This window comes from Anser brachyrhynchus (assembly GCF_964034855.1).
Source record: "Anser brachyrhynchus genome assembly, chromosome: 3".
Lineage (NCBI taxonomy): Eukaryota > Metazoa > Chordata > Aves > Anseriformes > Anatidae > Anser > Anser brachyrhynchus.
This window is the reverse complement of record NC_137696.1, coordinates 43647936-43668601: the sequence shown is the minus strand read 5'-3', so window position 1 is coordinate 43668601 and position 20666 is coordinate 43647936. Positions and strand designations below refer to the sequence as shown.

At 35.7% G+C, this 20666-nt stretch overlaps 1 protein-coding gene across 9 annotated transcripts in view; it reads right to left on the bottom strand.

Annotated features, from left to right (window-relative positions):
- RGS7 (regulator of G protein signaling 7) overlaps positions 1-20666 on the bottom strand; it is a 279466-nt gene that overhangs the window by 139766 nt on the left and 119034 nt on the right. For all 9 annotated transcript variants that reach the window (XR_013948508.1, XM_080585130.1, XM_080585131.1 and 6 more), the window contains one exon: positions 12375-12471. Coding sequence is in view for 8 of the 9 variants with exons in the window: in XM_080585130.1 (XP_080441256.1) it covers positions 12375-12471 (97 nt within the window). In the remaining variant the exon portion in view is untranslated. The remainder of the gene's footprint in view (positions 1-12374; positions 12472-20666) is intronic.

Genomic DNA, 20666 nt, shown 5'->3' with positions numbered 1-20666 from the left:
AGCTGTTGTAGTACAAAAGATTACAGACCTTTCCTTTGACAAGTAAAAATATGTATCACACTTTTAAGAGCAGGGTGTTGTGTGTTTTGCTTTTTTGTTTGTTTTGTTTTTTCCCAAAGCACCTTTTTTTTTACACATCCTTTTTTTTAACATCCTTCAAAATATTTCTGGAAGGTCTGAGGTGTTTGAATTGTCTGTTGCAAACACTCCATAACTGGTGTTTTCCATATGACAACAAATTCTCAGCAACAACTCAAATTCTTCTGATATTATATGATTCTAACAGTGAGACACTCATCAAATACCCATCAGTCTCACTTGCCTGCTTCTATACTCAAACACCACCAGGCCTCATAAACTAAATTATGCTATGAAATGTGGTGGGGGTGGGTGAGAATTAATACTTATTTTCTCTTCCCCTTGATTCTCTCTCTCACTCACGCACACTTTTTTTTTCTTTTTTTCCACTGGAGTTTGACTCCCCTGTCCAAGTTCTGGCAATGTCTGTGTCCTCCTTCCTGCCAGTAAGGGAGGACTGTAAGGAAGGACTTTCTGCCTGGAAGAATCCTGGGCTGCTGCTCCATTCCTCAAATGCCAAACTCACCAGCCTGCACCTTCTGACTTCCCAGGTAGCCACTACAGCAGCTCTGCCCATTTCATAATGCAGTCTACTGTCTCGGTCCATGGAGCTTAGCAGGGAAGCTGCATGTACTGCAATGATCTTCCCTAACAGGGAAATGAGAACACCAAGATCATTCCCACTGAGATCTTCCTGCTCCGAGAAATGGCAAAAACAGTCAAATGCTGTGTGGGAAGCAAAATGGCAAGCCACACAGCAGGAACACTGGGCTTTGTGCCTTCAAAGCTGCCAGCATCCTCAGGTCTCAGGACTGCTCTATCTGTGGGGCTGTGATCATGGAAAACAGAGCAATTCCTGCCTGCTTACACACACTTTTTCAACACCAAGGGTCACTCTCCAACTGCAACAACTAGAAAACAGATTTTTAAACAATAAATTCAAATTCTGACCTTTATTGCGAAGCTGGGGAACATCCTATAATGGGCTGTGCTTGCAGCGCTGTAAGAAACACTCATCACACATTTGGAAGCTCTTATTTCCTACTAACAAATTGTTTGTGATCTTCTTCTTCTTCTTTTTTTTTTTTTTAAATAATTTGTGAATACAAATTAATACCTATCGTCCATTTATTTTCATAGTGACAGATTGCCAATCATACTAAGTTGCATGGAACTACCTTTATTTCCTGTGTGGGTGACTCTAATTTCATGTATCTTACTTTTTGTCATGAACATAGCCAATAGGAAATAATACTGGAATTTGCAAGAGTTTTTCAGTGCCAAAGGGGTGAGAACATCGGTTTCTTGAAGCTAAAATTCTTTAAGTGTTCAACTTTCAATGTTTTCCAAAAAGAAAGGTTTTATTTTTAGCTCAGTTGTGAAATATTATTTATATTAGATAATAGTAATAATAAATTAAAACCTAAAAATAAATCAATTTACAGTCCAGATTTGATTTTAGTTTCAGTCCAAACAACCCAGATGCACAAGAGCTACCAGTAAAACAAAGTTAGACTTGGAGCAGCTTACTTGCAATGATATGGGGGTCATCAATTGACATGCTGCTAACAAAAAAAATGCTAATGTTATGGTGACATCTGTTATGACAGAGTGCACATGATAACAGCACCATGCAAAACTAGTTTGTGGACATCTTTTGGTTTCAGCAATGATACAGAGATAATAAAAATTACAACTATTAAAATTTATTCCTTGCTGCCCTTTGGAAAAGACGAGTCTGCACTCTTCTGATGCAACCGCAATTACAGTCCTCTTCCTCATGGCTGAAAACAGTAGTAGGAGCTAAATCACAGGTCACATTGTAAACTCTGATAATGTGATTTCTTGCTTAAGGGACATATTCTACAGGGAATCATTCTAAGTAGTTTGATTTTATAACTACTTGCCAAATATATATTTATCTGGCTGAAGAAATGGCAGCTTGAAGTCCGCAAATGTAGCACCGCTTTCTCTTTGCATGCAGTTCATTTAAGTATTTCAAATCACTTGAAAATGGTAGACATAAAGATAGTAAGATACAATTCCCTGTATTAAAATGGAAAGACTGAAGCAGAAATAAATTATATATCTTGTGAAGTCATAAAATAAGTCAATGATAGATGTCATTTAAGAGCAATAGAGAACAACTACCCCAGATACATTCATAACATCTTGAAAAGAGGATGAGTACTTAACAAAAGCTTATGTTAACACTGTATTACAACTAGCAGGATACCTTTAAAGAATGTATTATTTGTATCTGTAGAAGCAATACATATCAAATGCCTATGTTGCTTCCTATAAGCACATAATACACACCAGTCAACCAAAAACATGCTATCAGACAACAAAGTACATAAATAACATAATTTATCTACATAAATTACAACTTTTGATGTTTTTCAGTGTACTCCCTCATATAATTGTATTAATATATATTGAATCTATTTATAAACCAATTACAGTACCTAAGTAACTACAGGCTTTTACATAGATGTTCTTTGTAACTATTCTGCTCAACTCTAATTGACCACATATTCAAGACCCAAAATTATTAATGTACTTCTAGCTTTAGGGTTACATTAGAACCATATGAAATCACAGTTACAAACCTTAAGTGCTACTGTAAAGCTTTGTTTTTTGGCAGAACAATGGATAGTTCTCAAACTTGAGACTTCTGACCTTAAAAGAATCAGACTAGGTTTTTATTCTGTTTTTCTCTAAGTGGATGTGCATTTCTGGGATAGTTTCCAGAGAATATTTATCAAGTGCATCCTGTAACCAAATTCATATTCTGGTAAAACCACTAGTAACGTTCAAGTTCATGCTGGGACTTCATTTGTCTGCAGCTATACTCTTCCTCTCCTCATTCTTAACATAAGCAACAACTTTCCCTCCTGTCTGAGAAATCAGTGACAGCAAACACAGCATCAGCACTTCCTTATAGAAAATACTTCTTTTCTGTGTACACCAAAATTGCTTTGTGAAAAAATTCCAGTGTGATTTAAGCTAACAACTTTGTTGTCACAGAAGTACCTCATACACTGACAACTAGTATACTTTGCTTTGCTTACTATTTGAAACAATTACTTCAAATACAGGTGCCTGGAAACTCTCCCTGATCTTTATTTCCCTAATTATAATCATTGCCATGTAACATCAATAGTACTTCTTTCTAAGAGATTTCAAAGAGTTATCCATGAAGAAAAAATATTTTCATAAAGCCCTTGAATATATTTCTGAAGTCACTCTTCCTTAGACGTATTCTAATCCTGTTTTCCTACAGGGATTTGATTATGCACATAGACTTCAGTGAGCCTATATTATTAATCACTTCTACAGATGCTTCTTCTATTAGCTTCAAAGTTTGTTTGTTTTTAAGCTCATATATGATGCACCACTTCCATGGGCAAATACATATGGTATACATATGCATGCTATATATGCTCATGTGTATGTGTGAGGGGTGGGGGACGAGGGGACATTTTCTGGACACAATTTCCATGAATGTTACATGACCAGCATACAGAAACTGGATGTCAAGAGATAGAAAAGTAGGTAAATTTTCGGCCGTAATGAAGTTTTCTCACACTCCTCTCAGAAGTACTCTGACTTCAAAGATGCAATCCCATTCCATCAAAAAAAAAAAAAAAAAAAGACAAAATTTTACATGCAAGGAGGCTAGGAAGAAAAAGGTGCAAGAAAGGGAGGGAATAATTTTCATGACCAAACAACATAGTAGGAAAAGTTAGGAACTAATTTTTATCTACGATCAACAAGCCCCAGAGCTATTTTTCTAGAAGCATGCTGAGCTGTAAGGCTTTATACAGCATTTGGGAAGCAGGGGATCATCTAATTCAAACTGTGCACTTCATGTGGACAAACAACAAATAAAAGATGAATGTTCCCAGTGATGTCACATCTCACAATAAAAGAACAATTATTAAGATTTTTTGCCCATAAATGCATGAGTTTTGGACCTATTTATTCTGCAAATATTTATGAAAATAAACTTTTAATATTTATTGACTTCAAGGGAACCGACATTTATGATGACTGTTTTGCACACAGATTACTTTAAAAGACTTTTCACTATATTTCAGTTTCCTAGAACAATTTTGCAAAATTGCTTCAGACTTCCATTACTATATTTTCAGCTTTTCACTAATGCTCGCAATGGCAATCACCACCGAATTGAAATGTAAACATGAGTACTTTTTTTTTCTTGGTTAGGAGGGAACAATAACCAATAAGAATCTGTTCTGTTTAGAATAACCAATGAACATAGTTTCCCATATTGAAAAGGTTTGAAATCTGACAGTGATTTATCATTGATATTAACACATGCCTTGATTAAAATGAAAACAGGGAGCAAAATCATAATTGATCATTAAAGTTATTGGAAGCAGTTCTTCACTTCTTTCATTCACTTCTCATTCAAACCGAATACAAGCATTCAGCTCTTTTTTTTTTTGATCAGAGCCTACCCCGGTATGCCACATCGCCATTCTGAGCTTCACAACTACAGTACTGATTTTGATTAAAAAAAAAAAAAAAGCCAAACTAAAATTTTGTCAAGTTTTAAGACCCCTTTTGCTGGCCATATTTACAGTCCCAGTGATGTGACCAAGACAGACAGGCAAACAAACAGGAACTGTGAGGTGAAGCTATGTAGAGAGCACTCAAATATGTGTTTTGGTTTTCTGAAATGGTAAAGGTTTTCTGAAATGGAAACACCAATCATTCATCAGTTAATTAACTCAATACTCTGAAATGACTCCATGTCCAATCTTATGCCACCACTGAGTCAAGCTGTTCTATTACTACTTCTTCCGCTAAAAATCATGAACAAGATTCAATGAACAAGAGAACAAACCTATAAATGAACGAGAACAATCCTTCTGAAACATATCAACTCCACAAAGACTATGAATATTTGAATGCAAATCAGTAACTTTGACAAAATGATGAATGGAAACAACACACAAGAATGACTGGTGTTTTAACTGCAAACCAACTACTTGTTTGGGGATAGAGGATTATTAACTTTTATTCTCAAAAGTTCTGATTTGAAAGGTAAAAGAGTAAAGATGGCAAGTCTCCATTCATATCTGCCCTTCTGAACGTGCACAAGAGGGAATGAGCCATCTTCTGTCATTCCTGTACTGACAAGAGATCTTTTGTTCAACAAACCTTTTACTAAGACTGAACCTAACCAAGACAGCCAGCTTGCAGCCTTAATACTGAAGGTTCTGTTTGCAAATAATAAGGAGCTGATGTAGCATAGAGAACCCAGCAATGACTCTACTGTTAAATTATACCTGTAGGAGAGTGCAGGAAAAGGATTAGTGTGATGAAGGAACGGAGAGAAAAAGTGGGAACCTCTCACCAACCCAACACTGGAGACTCACTGAAGAGGGAAAAACGTCCATAAAATCATAAAATCAAGGGCTTAGGATAAGGGAATCCTAGTTTCTCTCACATGGTTAATTTATTCTGGAAAAGATATAAAAAATGGAAATTCCCAAATCCTTGTATTTACCTATAATGCAACATTACTTTGCTTCAAAGACACCAGGTGATTGAGGTATTGTATTTTTTTTTTTAATTATTATTATTATTGTTTTTTTTTTTCCCTGTCAATCCAAGTAGCAGAGTTTTCTCTTTTATCTTTTCAGTTAGGTAATCTTTGGTACTAAACTGGATAAATCTATCAACTCATTTCACATACAGCACTGAACAGTCATCAGATGCTAACAACTCATTACTCAGCTGGGTAAGATCAAAACTAATGTCAGATGAAACACTCACTTTCATGTTATTAGTCCCCTGAGTCATCCAGTTCCCCCTGTCCTGCACTTTATATTTTGCTGCCTGCCTCTATGTAACAAGCAATACTGTTGCTGCAGGCAGCTCCTGTGATTCATACCTGGGGCTCACCCACCTATGACTTGTGGGTGAGACGAGCTACCATGACACTGCTTCATTCTGGGGTCTCGCTCACTACCTCTGACCAGACTATTGAGACTGCCAGCTTGCTTTTGTGTCAAGGAGAGCTTAAACACATCAATCCCTTGTTTTAACCAAGCATACTATAATGCTAAAATAAAGACTGGAAATGAATGATTATGTGAATACATTTGCTAATCTCAGTGCAACCTCTCATTATCTTAACAATTTCCCAGATAGAAAAGAAAAAAAGCATTTTCTAAGATAAGGAAAAATGATGAATAAAAATGTCATATGATGGCAATAAACTTTCTAAAAATCAGAAAATGTAATGTCTATAGGGAATAGGAATGAGAAATCTAGGAATGAGAAAAAAAAAAAAGACTTCACATTGATTATATTTTCCTGGGAAAGGTAAATGAACCTTTTCACCTTCCCTTTGACTAAGATGTTATAAACCATCATTCTACTGATCTCCTTCTCTTATCATTGTTGGTTGAAGCTGTGACTACTTTCGAAAAGTATTGAGCCACAGAACAGAAGCAGCCAGGAACTACTAGTATGAACATACTTTCCTTAGCTTTTTATCATCTCTGTGTGTATTCTGTAATTGAACTTACATTTCTCTTATATCACCCTCCTCCTTCAACAAAAGCATTAAACTATGTCCCTTAGGTACATTTACACCCCACTCAATGGGCACATTCTCCACAGACTTTATTCAGTTTTTCCCCCCATCACATTCATCAGCAAGCACATCCAAGTAGCATCCATTTTGAAGTCCTATAAAACATCACACTGGTGATCTATAACAACCATATGATACCAATCTGACACTATATTTATCTCAACAAAATATCCACATTCTGATTAGCTCATGAAGCTTTCAGTACTAATACTGACCAATCCACACACCCACCCACCCTGCAAAGACCCCCAAAACAAATGCTCAACTACTGTACTGCTTTATCCATAAACTCTGAATGCTTCTTTCTACTCAAAAGTGAACAGCAAAACGTTGGCATTTACTTGCTCTCTCTTCTTAGTAAAAATAAAGATGATATTTTAGAGCTTCTTCTAATCCCTATGATTCATATGTCAGGCTCCCTACATTCATCATTTCAAGCAAGTTTTTTTATCCATTTCCAGGCCTAATGGTGAACCATGTCCCTGGCAAATTGCCTTCTTTTTATTCCTAACGCTCTAATCAGTATTAGTAAAGAATGCACACGGCAATCTTCATGCAATTATTATTGTTGACTGGCAAGACGTCTATATAAACTATTTTCTTCACTCCTCCAAAACATTTTAAAACCATGGAGACAACAACAGCAAGCCCTTCTTTTGTTCATCAAAATGCATAATCACACAGAAAGAGCAAATTCTCCTGCTTATTTTTTCTCCTTGGAGCCTTTAAAGTTTCAAATCAAAGCCACAATATGTATCTGATAAATAACATAACTATGACTCCACCTACAAGAGACTACAGATTGTAGAATTACAGGGCATCCTGCATTACTGTAGTGTCGCCAGCTATCAAGTACTGTTTCAGATATGTGCTTTCTGAACATTGAGTTCCCATGACTGTGGACATCAGTGTTAATGACAGAAAATTACTTAAATCCACAGACATTGATAACTAGAATTTTATCCCAAGAACCACATGGAAAAAACTTTGGTGTCAACTTCAAGCCCAGCTGTAGACAAGTATGCCAGACATGTAGCAATATGCTCGAGGCTATTAAGAAAACTGACTCAGCCCCTCCCTCAAGAGACTGATGTACAACCAATTTAGTTCAGTAGTTTAGTTCAGAGATAGTTCTAACTCTTTTATACACTTCTATAACAAAACAAAGCAACAACAAAAAGAAAATCTGCACAGCTCACCAGTTTTAAGTTTAAATAACACTATACAAAATACTTTATGGAGTAAACAACCTCCATACAAACTTTTAGTTTATATTGCCAACTTCTATCATGTACCATCATTTTATACTGGACTCATTCCGAACTTATGATGAAGAGCAGTACTCAGCCTACAGCATCCTAACTGTGCACTTGGAAATCAGTCAATTTCTTCTAGTTTCTTCAAGCCAATAATATAAGTAGGATTCTATGGAAGATCCTATAGTAGCCTTAGTAGCTCACAAATCTTATCTTAAAATATTTTAATAACCCCATTGTCACTAAACTCCCCATTAATGTTATGAGCTTACGTAGTGACTAGTGAAAGACTACATCAAAGCACAGAGATAATCCATTCTATGCTAGACATTCCAATGAACTGGACCAAGCATTCAAGAAAACCTATTATCTGCATTGTGTTGCAAAATAAAAATAAAACGGCTCCTTTAAAATTATACTCACTGATCTTTCCATCACCTCATATGTGAAACACTCCCTCTAATTTATCCATTAGCACTGCTGAATGCAACCTGTCTCTAAGGAGATGTACACATGTGCTTCATTGAATTCAGATTTTGCTATCAGTTATTGCTGAGTCTTCTTTTTCACAGTCTCTTCTTCAATTCTCATCATGGTCTATGTTCTACACTTTTGATGATCAAGATGATCAAGAGACCTAGTAGCTACTAAAAAAATCAGTAAAATGACCCAGACAAAACAAATAACGCATACGGAAATCTGGGAGAACATTTCATAGAGGAATATTGGTCTGCAATTGAAAGCCTGCTTCCATTTTCTCAGAAACATTCACTATACAGAATGCAATGAGAAAATGAACATGAAAATGCTCAAAGACAAAGTGTGTGGCTATGGATTTTCACACTCAAGATAATAATGTGAATGGTCATAAGCATATTATATTGTTCATCATAAAAATAGATTATTCCACTCTCAAAGAAGCTGTTACTTGAATGATAGCTTACACCATAGCCTTATATATGTTTAAGCAGACAGATAACATTGTCTGCAATGTTATTTGTCTGCATAAAGCAATTTCCAGCAGAATTCCCATTAAAAGCGATCAGTGTAGGACTTAAAGTACAACCTAGCAAATCTGTTTTCAGCCAGTTGTGTACTAGGGTGCATGGTATATTAGTCTGTTTTCTACAATGCTCCTCACGCATATTCATTTACTTGCTGCATCTAGGCTGAGCCTAGTTGCAAATAACATTGTGGATGACTCAGCCTGAGGTGAACCATCATTACAAAGACCATCTGCTATAGCACATTGTCAGTTCTCTCTGTTCAAAGACCTATTTGAACTTACCCTCACAAGCAGTATCTGGATGAGGTAGTTCAACAAGACTCTGTAAGGGCTAGAATCTATTATAAAAACATTTTTGGCCAAAATCATACCAGGCATACAGCATACTGTTACAATGGCCTCAGAAGGCAGTTAATGTCAGATTTAATTAATACAGAACTATACTGAAAACGCGACATATAGTGTTTGCTTGGACTAACTTTAAAAAAATAAATATATAAGTAGCTGGTCATGTAGACTGTAGAATATCTGTTCGGTGAATTATACATATCTTAATGTAAAACAAGCTTTGAATGCAATCACAGAATCACAGAATGGTTGAGGTTGGAAGGTACCTCTGGAGATCATCTAGTTCAGCTCAAGCAGGCCCACCTAGAGCAGAACACGTTGCATAGCATCACACCCAGGAAGGTTGAAAATATCTCTAGAGAAGGAGACTCCACAACCTCTCTGGGCAATTTGTCACCCACACCGTAAAGACGAAACCATTAGTTCATCAACCTAAGAAGCTACAGTGCAGAATAATTCTGGGGTGTTCCATATTTACCCCCTTGTTTTCAGAGATTTATATTTTGACATACGTGACATATTGGAGACCTGTCCAGGATTGCTTTTTTTTTTTTTTTCATTATCCATTTCACCTCCTGGATGCAGGTCACTGGAATGCTGTTATCCAAATTATTCTGCAATTCACCAGCTCTTTGAATTTATGCCACAGATACATTTGCTGCTTAGTCAATCTGATACACCCCTGAATGTGGATAAAAATGTGAATAGTAAGTCCCACACATCTATGGGTTTGCATTCTTCATCAAATAGCTTGCAAACTCATACCAAGCATATTTTTATCAGGCAACCTCAACTAAATTATTTCTTTTTGAAAGATTTCAAGAAATAAATTGAATAAAAATGGTTTATTTGAATTTAAGCAGCTTGCACACACTTGTGAACACATGCACCAAATATCAACATTAAACAACGTATTTGTTCTCTACAAATACATGAAATATAAAGCAATATAATTCATCCTTTTTTCAAAATTTCAGGAGGTGAAATTAACTTATATTTATATGTGTATGTATATGCGTATGTTCTTCTGAAGCACAATAATGTGTACAGCCTATAGAGAATTATCTGTATTTGAAATGTTTCTCTGTGTATATATTTTACTTGTAAAACCATTTAAGGAATGACTCAATAAATTAGATAATATAATTACATCATCCTATTTATTATAATCACAACATTATATTAAAAGGTCAAATTCAGATACCATACCCCAGACTGATTTTGCTAATACATTCATCCTCAAATAGACATGGTCAGTAACTCTGCATTAAAGAGTGCCTGCTGTCTCAACTAGTCTTTCACCCGTTGTTTTTAGAAGCAATGCTATGATATACAAGTAAACAAAAATAAAAATACCTCTCCTACTTTTAGTATGGCATAATCACAATGCTAGCCCATAAGAATCTAATCCTACAGAAAATTTATGTATGTCCTTAATTTTAAGTTGTTTAAAGGACTCTAACAGGTATTATCTAATGCATAAACAAAAGCACGTTTTGCAGGAACATGACTTAACTGTGGCACACCTACCCATTTTATTTCTTTCCACAAACAAACAGTTGCAAAGTTCCAGTTTTTATGGGACAGTTTTCTGTGCAGCTGTCTGCATATATATACACAGATATATATATATGAGCATATAGACATACATATATATATTTATTTTTTTTTAACTGAAGAAAAGTAAATATTAACGGAACTCAAATGACAGCTGTGCTTTTCTGGTGGTGAGGTAGAAAACCTCAAAAGGGAAAAAATGAATTACTATGCTTTTTCTTCCCTGCAGCTGACAAAATTAATACTTCTGATTATTTACAGAAATCGTTGTATCAGTGCATGCTATGAATGTATCAGTGAATTCTTAAACAACCTTAAAAAGTACGATGTCTGTTTTAGTAAATATAAAAATAAAATTCTACTTCCTGATAGACAAATTATGGTACTCTAAGTTGAAGTCAATAGCACAGAAAATAATGCACAGAAAAATAACATGGATCATTTAATGGGATATCATGCAGTACTAACTTATGGGAAATAAAGGTCCATTCTTCAGAACCTAGTTTTTGTACGAGCAGCTTTTAAAATCATGAAGAAATTTTGTTCACTCTTAAGACCTTTCCTTCTTTGTACCAGACGAAATCACTAGCAAAAACATTCCAAAGGTTTAAAATTATAGAACTACACTTCCTAATGTGTAGTAAAAGCTTTTGTAGATATTTTATATGCAAGGATTACCTTTTCCATTTCAATAACTGCAACTGTTTACAGAGCTCACCACAGTATGGAAAAAGTAGGTTGAACAATGGCATCTATTTCAAAGGAATTCCATAGTCATTGGTAGCATAAAGGAGGTGTATTCACACATACATAAATGAAGAAATGTATACAAACATATGTAAACAAACAAAGAAAAGATAGTTACTAGTTAATTAAAAAATAAATTGACAGATTTTTGTGCATATAACAATACTGACTTGGATTAACTATAAAGTTTACAGATATTTTGCAAGTCACTATAGACAACTAATTCTTAGCCTCCTGCATACAGGCAGCCCAAGCCCACCAAAGCAGATCATAAGCTTTGTATGAAATATATACAGCCACAAGTCAGTATCAGTTGCACTATACTGTGATGGTTTTCTTTTTGTGCTGCTGTTGTGGCAGTTCTTACCTTCATACACTGGCCTGTACTCTAAACTCTCTATACTCGCCCTAAAAACATGTTAAAAATCAGATCGTCAATGCAGAAAAACTGCAATAAAAATAAAGCCATCTTCAGACAATTGACTTTCTGCAATAAATTAAGTATTCCCTTCACTAGTCTACTGAAAAAATCATCTCTGTAAGGGCACATTCCAACATGAAACATATACACAATTTCTATTATTAAAGTACTGAAAGGACAGTCAATGTCTCCTTCAGACCAAGTGACTGTGAATAGCACTCACAGTATTTCACATAGCACTCAGTTAAATACTTGTCATTTGAGCATCCCCTTACATAACAGACTGGGAACTTCAAGTAATATCAAATTCACTTTGACTCTTACCAGAAAAGACACTGGGGATCTTGGAAAGAAAACTTTTGACTGTACGAATAGGAATCCCATTTTTCTCATCTTGCATGCGGGCTATGACGTCTTCCATCTGAAAAAAAAAAAAAAAAAAGGAAAGAATAAAGAAATCCAGAATTACCTAAAAGTACTTCTCCAAGAAATCTTAGATCAATCTTTGAAAATGAAGGGTCTATTAATACTTTTTTTTTTTTTTTTAGTTTACAATTTATAGTTTGTATTTTTATTGATCAGGATAAAGTATTGGAAGTACTTTAGCATAGACAATAATAAATTAATGTATGTTCTCAAAGTCTTTGGAGAAGGAGATACCAAGGCAGAAGAGATATAGTTAAAATATTTAAGGGTAGTCAAATACCATTGCTGGATACAGAACTTCACGTTTGATTGTATTACTGGTATTGTACCTAATAGAATAAACTCATTCAGCCTTGCATGGCACTGACACAGCTGTCAAAAAGGCTGTTATAAAACAAAAATAGAGCTTTTAAGTTCAAAGCAAAAATTCCCTATTTTCTTTTGAGAAGAGGAAAAAATTACATCGTGATGCAATTTTGCATCCCTGAAGACAACAAGGCCAGAAACTTTTTCTTTTTTTTTAATAGGTAATGGAGTGGATACAAATTCATTTTAAATCACCTTGCTGTATATTTTTTTCCACATTTTCCACATGCAATAACTGATTTTTTCTAACTCGGTTTTATAGGATAATTTGGCCAGTGTATTTTGTATTTTAAACTCAACACAAAAATCTGCTTTGTTGTGAACTATGAACAAGTCCCTTTGTTGGAAAACACAAAGAATATTAGAGTCATTGGCCAACAATGCTAGTTTTATTCTTGCATATTTCATAATTTAAGTTTACATATGAAATAACTTCCACCTTTCTTCCGTTTCTTTCTTGGAATACCTAACCTCTCAAAATATAAAATAATATTCTGGTAAAATCAATTACAATTATCCCTCCTCCTTCCTTAAATTACCAACATACTCCATATGAAAAATGGGTTTCCGCATGACTGAGCATTTCTTATTATTAGTCAAATCTTTAAAAAAACATGCTGTCTTAACTCTGTTTCCCAGTAAGTTCCTAAAAAAAAAAAAATAAAAAAATAAAATTTGTGGATGGGTGGTGTTGAGACAAAGGGAAAAACATACCAAATTGTCCCTTTTTATCTGCAGAAGTCAGATGACTCAAATCAGCAAGCAGCAAACCAGCATTATTAGCAGCTGTGAATTAGTTTGCCCAATGGGGGTGTTGTACAGCATCAGGGAAGAGAGAGGGAGCTGGGGCCACAAGTTACTTAGGAAAAAAGAACAAAAATCTATACAAAAAATGAAAACAGAATCAATAAATTCCACTGCTTATGGAAAACCTGTTTACACAGAATGTGTCTGGAGGTTCATATGCTCCATCAACTAACAGATCACACATTAACAACCCAAGGAACACAAATCCAGTGGACTAGTCTGAAATAAAAAGTACCCAAAAGAAGCAGACATTGTTAGCGTAGCATAGAGCAAGATGTTGAAGACTGAGTCTATTCCTCTCAATTACAGAACATACAAATGTAACTCCAAAGAAAGGCAGCAACGTTCTTTGTAATGATTAATCAAATACTAAATCATTTCAGGACTTTCATCTGACATGGAATTTGATTATTTAAATAAAATAGGCTAGTAATAATGTTCTGAAGAGACTGTCAAGTAGACAAACTGTTGTCTGCAAAATGGAATCTGTCCCTACATTTATTATCCATACAATAAGTGAAAGCTTGTTTCAGCTCTTTCTATATCCAGTTGGGAAACTGTTTTAATGAGTCCCTAAATGAAAAAGAAGTCACTCAAATTCAGGTTAGTATCTTTGCTTTAAGCAATAACATAAAACTATACCCATAGGTGTATGGGTGTTCTATGGAAATGAACAGAAGTAAATTCGATGATAAATTCTGCATATGCAGTGTAAACTTAGAGGAATATTGCTAGAACTGCAGACTAAATAATAATATATGCTACAGTGGGCAACATAAGGCAACATGATAAAAGATACATTTGCATTATAATAAGTACTCCTACAATTGTATCAATCCTGGAACGTAATATTCCAGGAACTGATATGCAGTAACTTCTTTCTCAGGAATGGTGCAAGAGTGCAAAACATTCAATGCTTAGCATTCCTCATGCTGTCAGTAATCGATCTTCTGAGGGTATATAGAATAAATTGCTAACTGACATTCACATATACTTTCCTGAACTTGCTTCATGGACAGGATTTAAACTTTGTAAAACTTGATTAGCCAAGTGAGATTTAGGATGACTGTACTGCAAAATTACACCCTCCCCTGCATGTCCAGCTCAGAATATGGTTCCATGTCAGCAGGGAACACCCTCTATGCACAAGGCAGCTCACACTCCACACATCATTGTTGTCAACTGCCTGGTTAATTCAGTGTAAAAAGATTAGTGCATAATGAGTGGAAATGATCTGAAACAAGGTATAACACAACACAACACACGACTCCTAATCAGTTATTGTTGACCTGGAATTCTTTCTTTTCTGTGAGTCAGATAACAAAGTTCTTATTTGTCTTGTCCCTTTTCAACCAGAAAGTCTAAAAGGTCGTTTCTGGTTTATGATCTTCTTAAATCTTAAAAAATAAGAAAATGCAATGTACTTTTTTTTTAAAACTTCAATTAAAGATTCAAAAATATCTAATCCAGCATGTGCACGTCGATCATTTAAATTCAATTACATTCAGTCCATATTTCCGCAGTTTTGGTTGATTTAAATGCAGCAAATGTATGATCTCTTGCACAGAAAAACATGTCCTCCTTTAATTATATTTGGGAAGCAGCACTCAAGGCTGCCATTCATCAACAGTGACCTAAGACAATGAAAAGGGCAGAATAGTTTAATTAGGATGATAAAAGAAAATCTTCATCTAATTTTGCTTAAGAAGTCTAATCTGGGAAACACAAGCTTCTGCCTAATACAGTAATTTTCCGTCTTGATGTATCATTGCTTGCATCCAAGTTACTCAAAAGTGAAACTTAAGCAGCCTCATCTCACCTTACAAGCAGGCTTTCCCAGTCATATGCTTACCTGGCTAAGCTTGACTGCCTTTGACCATGCAATGCTGCAGTTCTTTTTTTAGACCTAAGCCTTCTCAGAGAACTCAAAGAAAACTAGTGCACAAACAGCTGCCTCCTGATCTCTCTGCAAACAAAGCTAAATGTGCACAAGAAAAGGAAGCTGTATAAGCCCACTTCTTACCACTTCTCAATCATCATTACAGAATTAATAAAGCGTACCTAGAAAGTTCACAATGCAGCAAAGATTCTACAGGACCTTTTGTAAATAACTGTATACATCAAAAAATGTGCCATTTTTTTACTAGTGAGCCTGTTCTAAACCTGGCAAAACTCACTTTCTGTTGCACAGACAACTCAGATCAAATTTAAAACACAATATTAATATTTAAAACTTCACTTGCCTCCTTGTGAAGATAATTTGCAATCTCGATCTTGACATACAAGGGCTCTCTCAACTTTATTTCTAAGACTAACTCTACAACAACAGTGACAATGCATCTTATATGAAGCAAAAGAAAAAGAAGGGTGATAGTGAGATCCTGTAATAGAGAGGTTGCAGGAGCCACCACCTAATACAAATTCTGATTCTGATCCAAACTCACTGAGAGCTAGGCATGGAGATGTGCTTGACTTACCCCAGGGGCCCACCACCAGTAGTATCTGCCTGCAGGAGAAATAGATTGAAAGTTGCCAAGTGGGAAGCAAAGGTGATGGTTCTCAGTTGTGTGATCTGCTAAACGCCCCTGGAAGGACTACGCTTATTTGCCTTAGTTTCCTAATTGATAGGATTGCAAGAGGTTTCTGACATATGGGGTATAATTTGCTTCCTTTTTCTTTAATCAGTCACTACCCAAAGGTATTTCGTCTTTTTCCATTGCTGACAGTGGAAGTCTTGACAGCAAACCAGGACTAGTATCCATTAGCTACTTACAGCTAGGTGAAATTCAACTCCTAAGAGCAGAATTTCTGTAGCTCTAGATTTCAAAGACGTGATTTGGGATGACCCAGACCTCTAAATTTCTAAATCTAAGTATGAATTTCATTGCTAAGCATGCACATCTTGCAAAAATTATCCTCTTGCACCATACTCCAGCATCACTGCTTGATAAGCATTTTTTTTGTATGAATTCAGAGACAAAACTTAAAAAGTTTTTCAGTGCAGTACAAAATTGTTTTCTTCCTTTAAAAGCAAGCCTAAATCAACCTCACATACAGATGGTCACCAGATACAAGGATTTAAAGACTAGAAAAAGAAGCCAATGTAACTAACTAAAGTTCAGAAGATTCAAAAGCTCAAAGCCTTGACCTACTTATACATTTAAAGAAATCTCAATTCTTTCCTGTGATCATATCTTAAAAAGAATTTCAGTGCCAGGGAATTAAAAGTATACCAAGCAACACAAGAAACACACTAGGCATAACTTTGTTCTCAGTTGCCATACCTTAGAACCGGTGTCCACCCACATTGGAACTTTGCCGTTGACTTTGCTAAAATCTTTCTTCTTTGTTCTGTCTAAATGAAGGAGTAGAGTAACCCAGTGGAACTAACTACAGACCTCATCCAAACTTTTTAACAAAGCACAAGGTACAATATGTAATAACCTCTTACATTTTATTTTCAGCAAAGCTATCTTTATAGGACACAACCCAATGGAAAAAATACTGCTGACAAAATTTTTAGAAGTTTCCCTAGATATTTTTTTTCCCTCCTTGTTTAAACAAATGACAGTCAGAGCTTTTCAGTGTAGCTGGCCAGCAGCTGGCTGGCCCCACATGCAGAGACACACACACAAAGCAACAGGGGCTGAACAAAGCCAGCAGGGTGGGAGAAAGCTGCAAGGGTCCTTACAATGTAGTGGCTGCTCTTCCATTTTCCAACACACACTAACTATATACTATCACCCTGCTGGTATTATACTGATAATAAATTATCTGTATCTGCTCTTGCTTTCAACAGTAATCCTCTATTGAAAGTCCATTGCACCGTATATGCTCCCTCACACGCTGCCAATTCCACTAAAGAATTTCTGTTGAGACTCCCATCACGTAAAAAGCCTGGAATTGCCGGGTACAGAGAATTTGGAATAATGTCTTTTGCTGTGCTTCACCGAGGCAAAAATCTGTATGTTTACATGAATGGCTAAACTACGTCATCAGAGCTACACTTTAGGAGCCTCACAGTCTCTTTCTTCCCTGTGAGCCACTCTTTACCTGGACTACACATGCCAACAATCACTGCCATATCCTCCTTTCATTGAATCTTCACAGTGCCACTTGAGAGCTGCCCGACTCAGTGAACCAGGGGACTTTGTTCAGCTAGTCAAGCTGCACCACAGAGAAGAAAAGAGCACAAAATACAGGAACTACAACGCCCAGGAGGCTGCACCGATGAGCACAGATACAGGCAAGCTGATTGCCAGTGGTACTCACCAAACTAAACCAAATCATCTCAGTTCAGGAGTGATGATAACTCTTTTTGTAAATCATGTAGAAATGAGGTAGTGTGTCAGCTCTTTATCCAAGATTTTAGCATTCTTCCTTTCATGCAGAATTGGGTTATTTCAACTCTTCCTTCCCACTTGGGATGAAAACAGAGTTTAAAATATCCACAAGCCCAGAAAAGTACATTTAAATTTTTGTCTAATGTCCAACACTGAAAGATGGCTTAAAATATGTAAGATTAACCAAACTGGCAATGACTAACATGTATAGGAGCAGGGAGCTGCCCTAAGTACTCTCTGATAAACATCAAATTAGAAAATAACTTATTCAATGAAAAGAATACAAATTTTTAGACTGGTCCCATCCTCTTCAAAACCTCTGTTCCTGCAGTACATATTTGACACCATAAAATCAAATGACAAATCAACATGAGTTTCCAGTCATGTTAAAGGGAAGTAATGGAGACAGTTAAAGAGCTTAATTTACTACATATAGCTATGACACTGAAAACTCTGCCTTGTGGTCATTTCTAACTGCAGAATGAAGTCATTGGTGTGAGCAAATTGTTCGTGCTCTCTCCTCAAACAGGGCACTCATGGAGGGCCAAAGAAGTTCTGGCTTCATATGTAGTGAAATATTCTCTGTTGAGGCGTTACCCATCTTCACTCTTACATCTGCATTTGTAGAAATGTGGTGAATTTCTAATTAAGATGCAAATGTGTTCATCCTATTTATTTGTACTGTGTCAGATACGGCATATACATAATGTCCCAGATTGGTTTCAAAACCAGAGTGGTACTGTATACACTAGAGGAATGTGCTTACATCAAATGACCGCAGGGCAAGCCTTCACCATTTGTTAAAAATAAGATTATTTTGAATTTGCTTAAAAATCGATGCCAGTTCTGTGCAAGTATTATTGAGACTTGAGTTTATCCTATTCAGACAAATGGTCCCCCTGGACTTGTTTCTGGCATTACCCAGACAAGTTTATAGTCCAAGGGACCATTAATGAACATGCACTTACTGAGACATAGCTAGGCTGCTATAAAAGAAACAACATCCACCTGCCAACAGTGCTGAACTATATAAAAATAAAGCCGATGAAAATAATTCCCTTCCTAGATACGTTCTCTTAAAGAGGAAAAAAGCAAACTCTTCATATAACGTTTACTGAAACCACAGAGAATATTCAAAATCAGATAAGTTACTGGCAGCTCAGATGTCAACAACTGCAGTATTGCAAATAATTTTCTGCAAGGTTATGTTACAATATGTGCTCCTCTCTGGGAGAGAGTAAGTATTTCTGAGTATGAAATACAGTGTCTGCATCAAAAATGCTGGAAAAATAATAATAAATGATCTGCTGAAACAGAACTTAGTTGAGCTTTTTTTCATACTTTCTGGATGAAGGAAAAACTAAAAGCATTCTTTGAACTCCTGTGTTTAACCTGTAATCATATGGCATGTTTAAAGGCCACAACTGTCAGTGACCTCTAATTAAAGAATGGATAAAGGTTAATCCCCATAACAGAAATTCATGCAATATTGAATGGAACACCTTGAAGATACCACACTGTTCTGCATTCTGCAGGCAGTGATTTAGGGAAGCTCAACTGAAAAGCTGAACTCTGTGATCCTAAATGGACACTTCAGAACAATACTGCAAGAATGTTTAAAAGGTTTGATTTTTTTTCCAAGGAGGAACAAAAGCAAAACGTCAATATTCGACAGCAAGAAAAAAAAAAAAAAAAAGACAGAACAGACTGGTACCCTGATCAGTGTACAGGCCAACATTTTAAAGAATAAAACACAAACACAGCTTTTTATTGGGGATGCAACGTAACAGGTAGCTAATGAGCGACTATGACTTCATAAAAAAACATTCACAGAACTATTAGCTGTAGGATATAGCAGTCACAATATATTAAGCTACCTAAACAAAGAGGCATTTCCCAGGAAAACAATTATTTTATTCCAAAATATTGTCACTCAATCTTGAAGTACACAAAACAGATGTTTTCTAAGTTGGTATAGCTTTCTTATGTTATCTATTATTAATGGTTTTAAGTCCAAATTTATGTGGTTGGAAAACTTTTTCATGGCTTGTCAGATGATCCAGAACACAACAAAGCTGCCTCGCAGCAGCATATCGTTTTAGAATTAGCTGTTGCCAAGCAAGAAGGAGAATTTTATTTTAAAAAATACATATATCATTATTCTTAGAAGTAATTGATAATTACAAAAAAAAAAAAAGTTTAATATTTTGTGAGTAATAACATTTCAGGGCAAAAAATGACAAGAAAATGGAATACCAATTTTAAAAATGAGCCTGTGTATATTTTGAGGATTTTGAGGCCTGCTCTGGAGAAGAGCTGATGATGATGTTGATCAAAGCACATGATTACTCCTCCATTCACAATGGAACTGCAAGAAGAACACTTTAGAAGATGAAGCCTAACTTGTTTGGTCATTTCTGCACTGCTATCTACCCTGGGGTGATGGAAAACTGAAGAAGACAAGCTGGACTTCTAACATTTCATCATCTAGGGAATTGAGATACTGCTTAAAAACTAAATGTTTATCTCTCCTGGTCTTTAAATTGTTCTGAGACATTAAACTCCATTAAATACAGAAATACAATTGCTACCACCAAAACAGAATTTTAGCAGTAACTTTTAGATCTATATTTTCATAACAAAGTTGTTCTGAATAACTGTATTACAATATGGT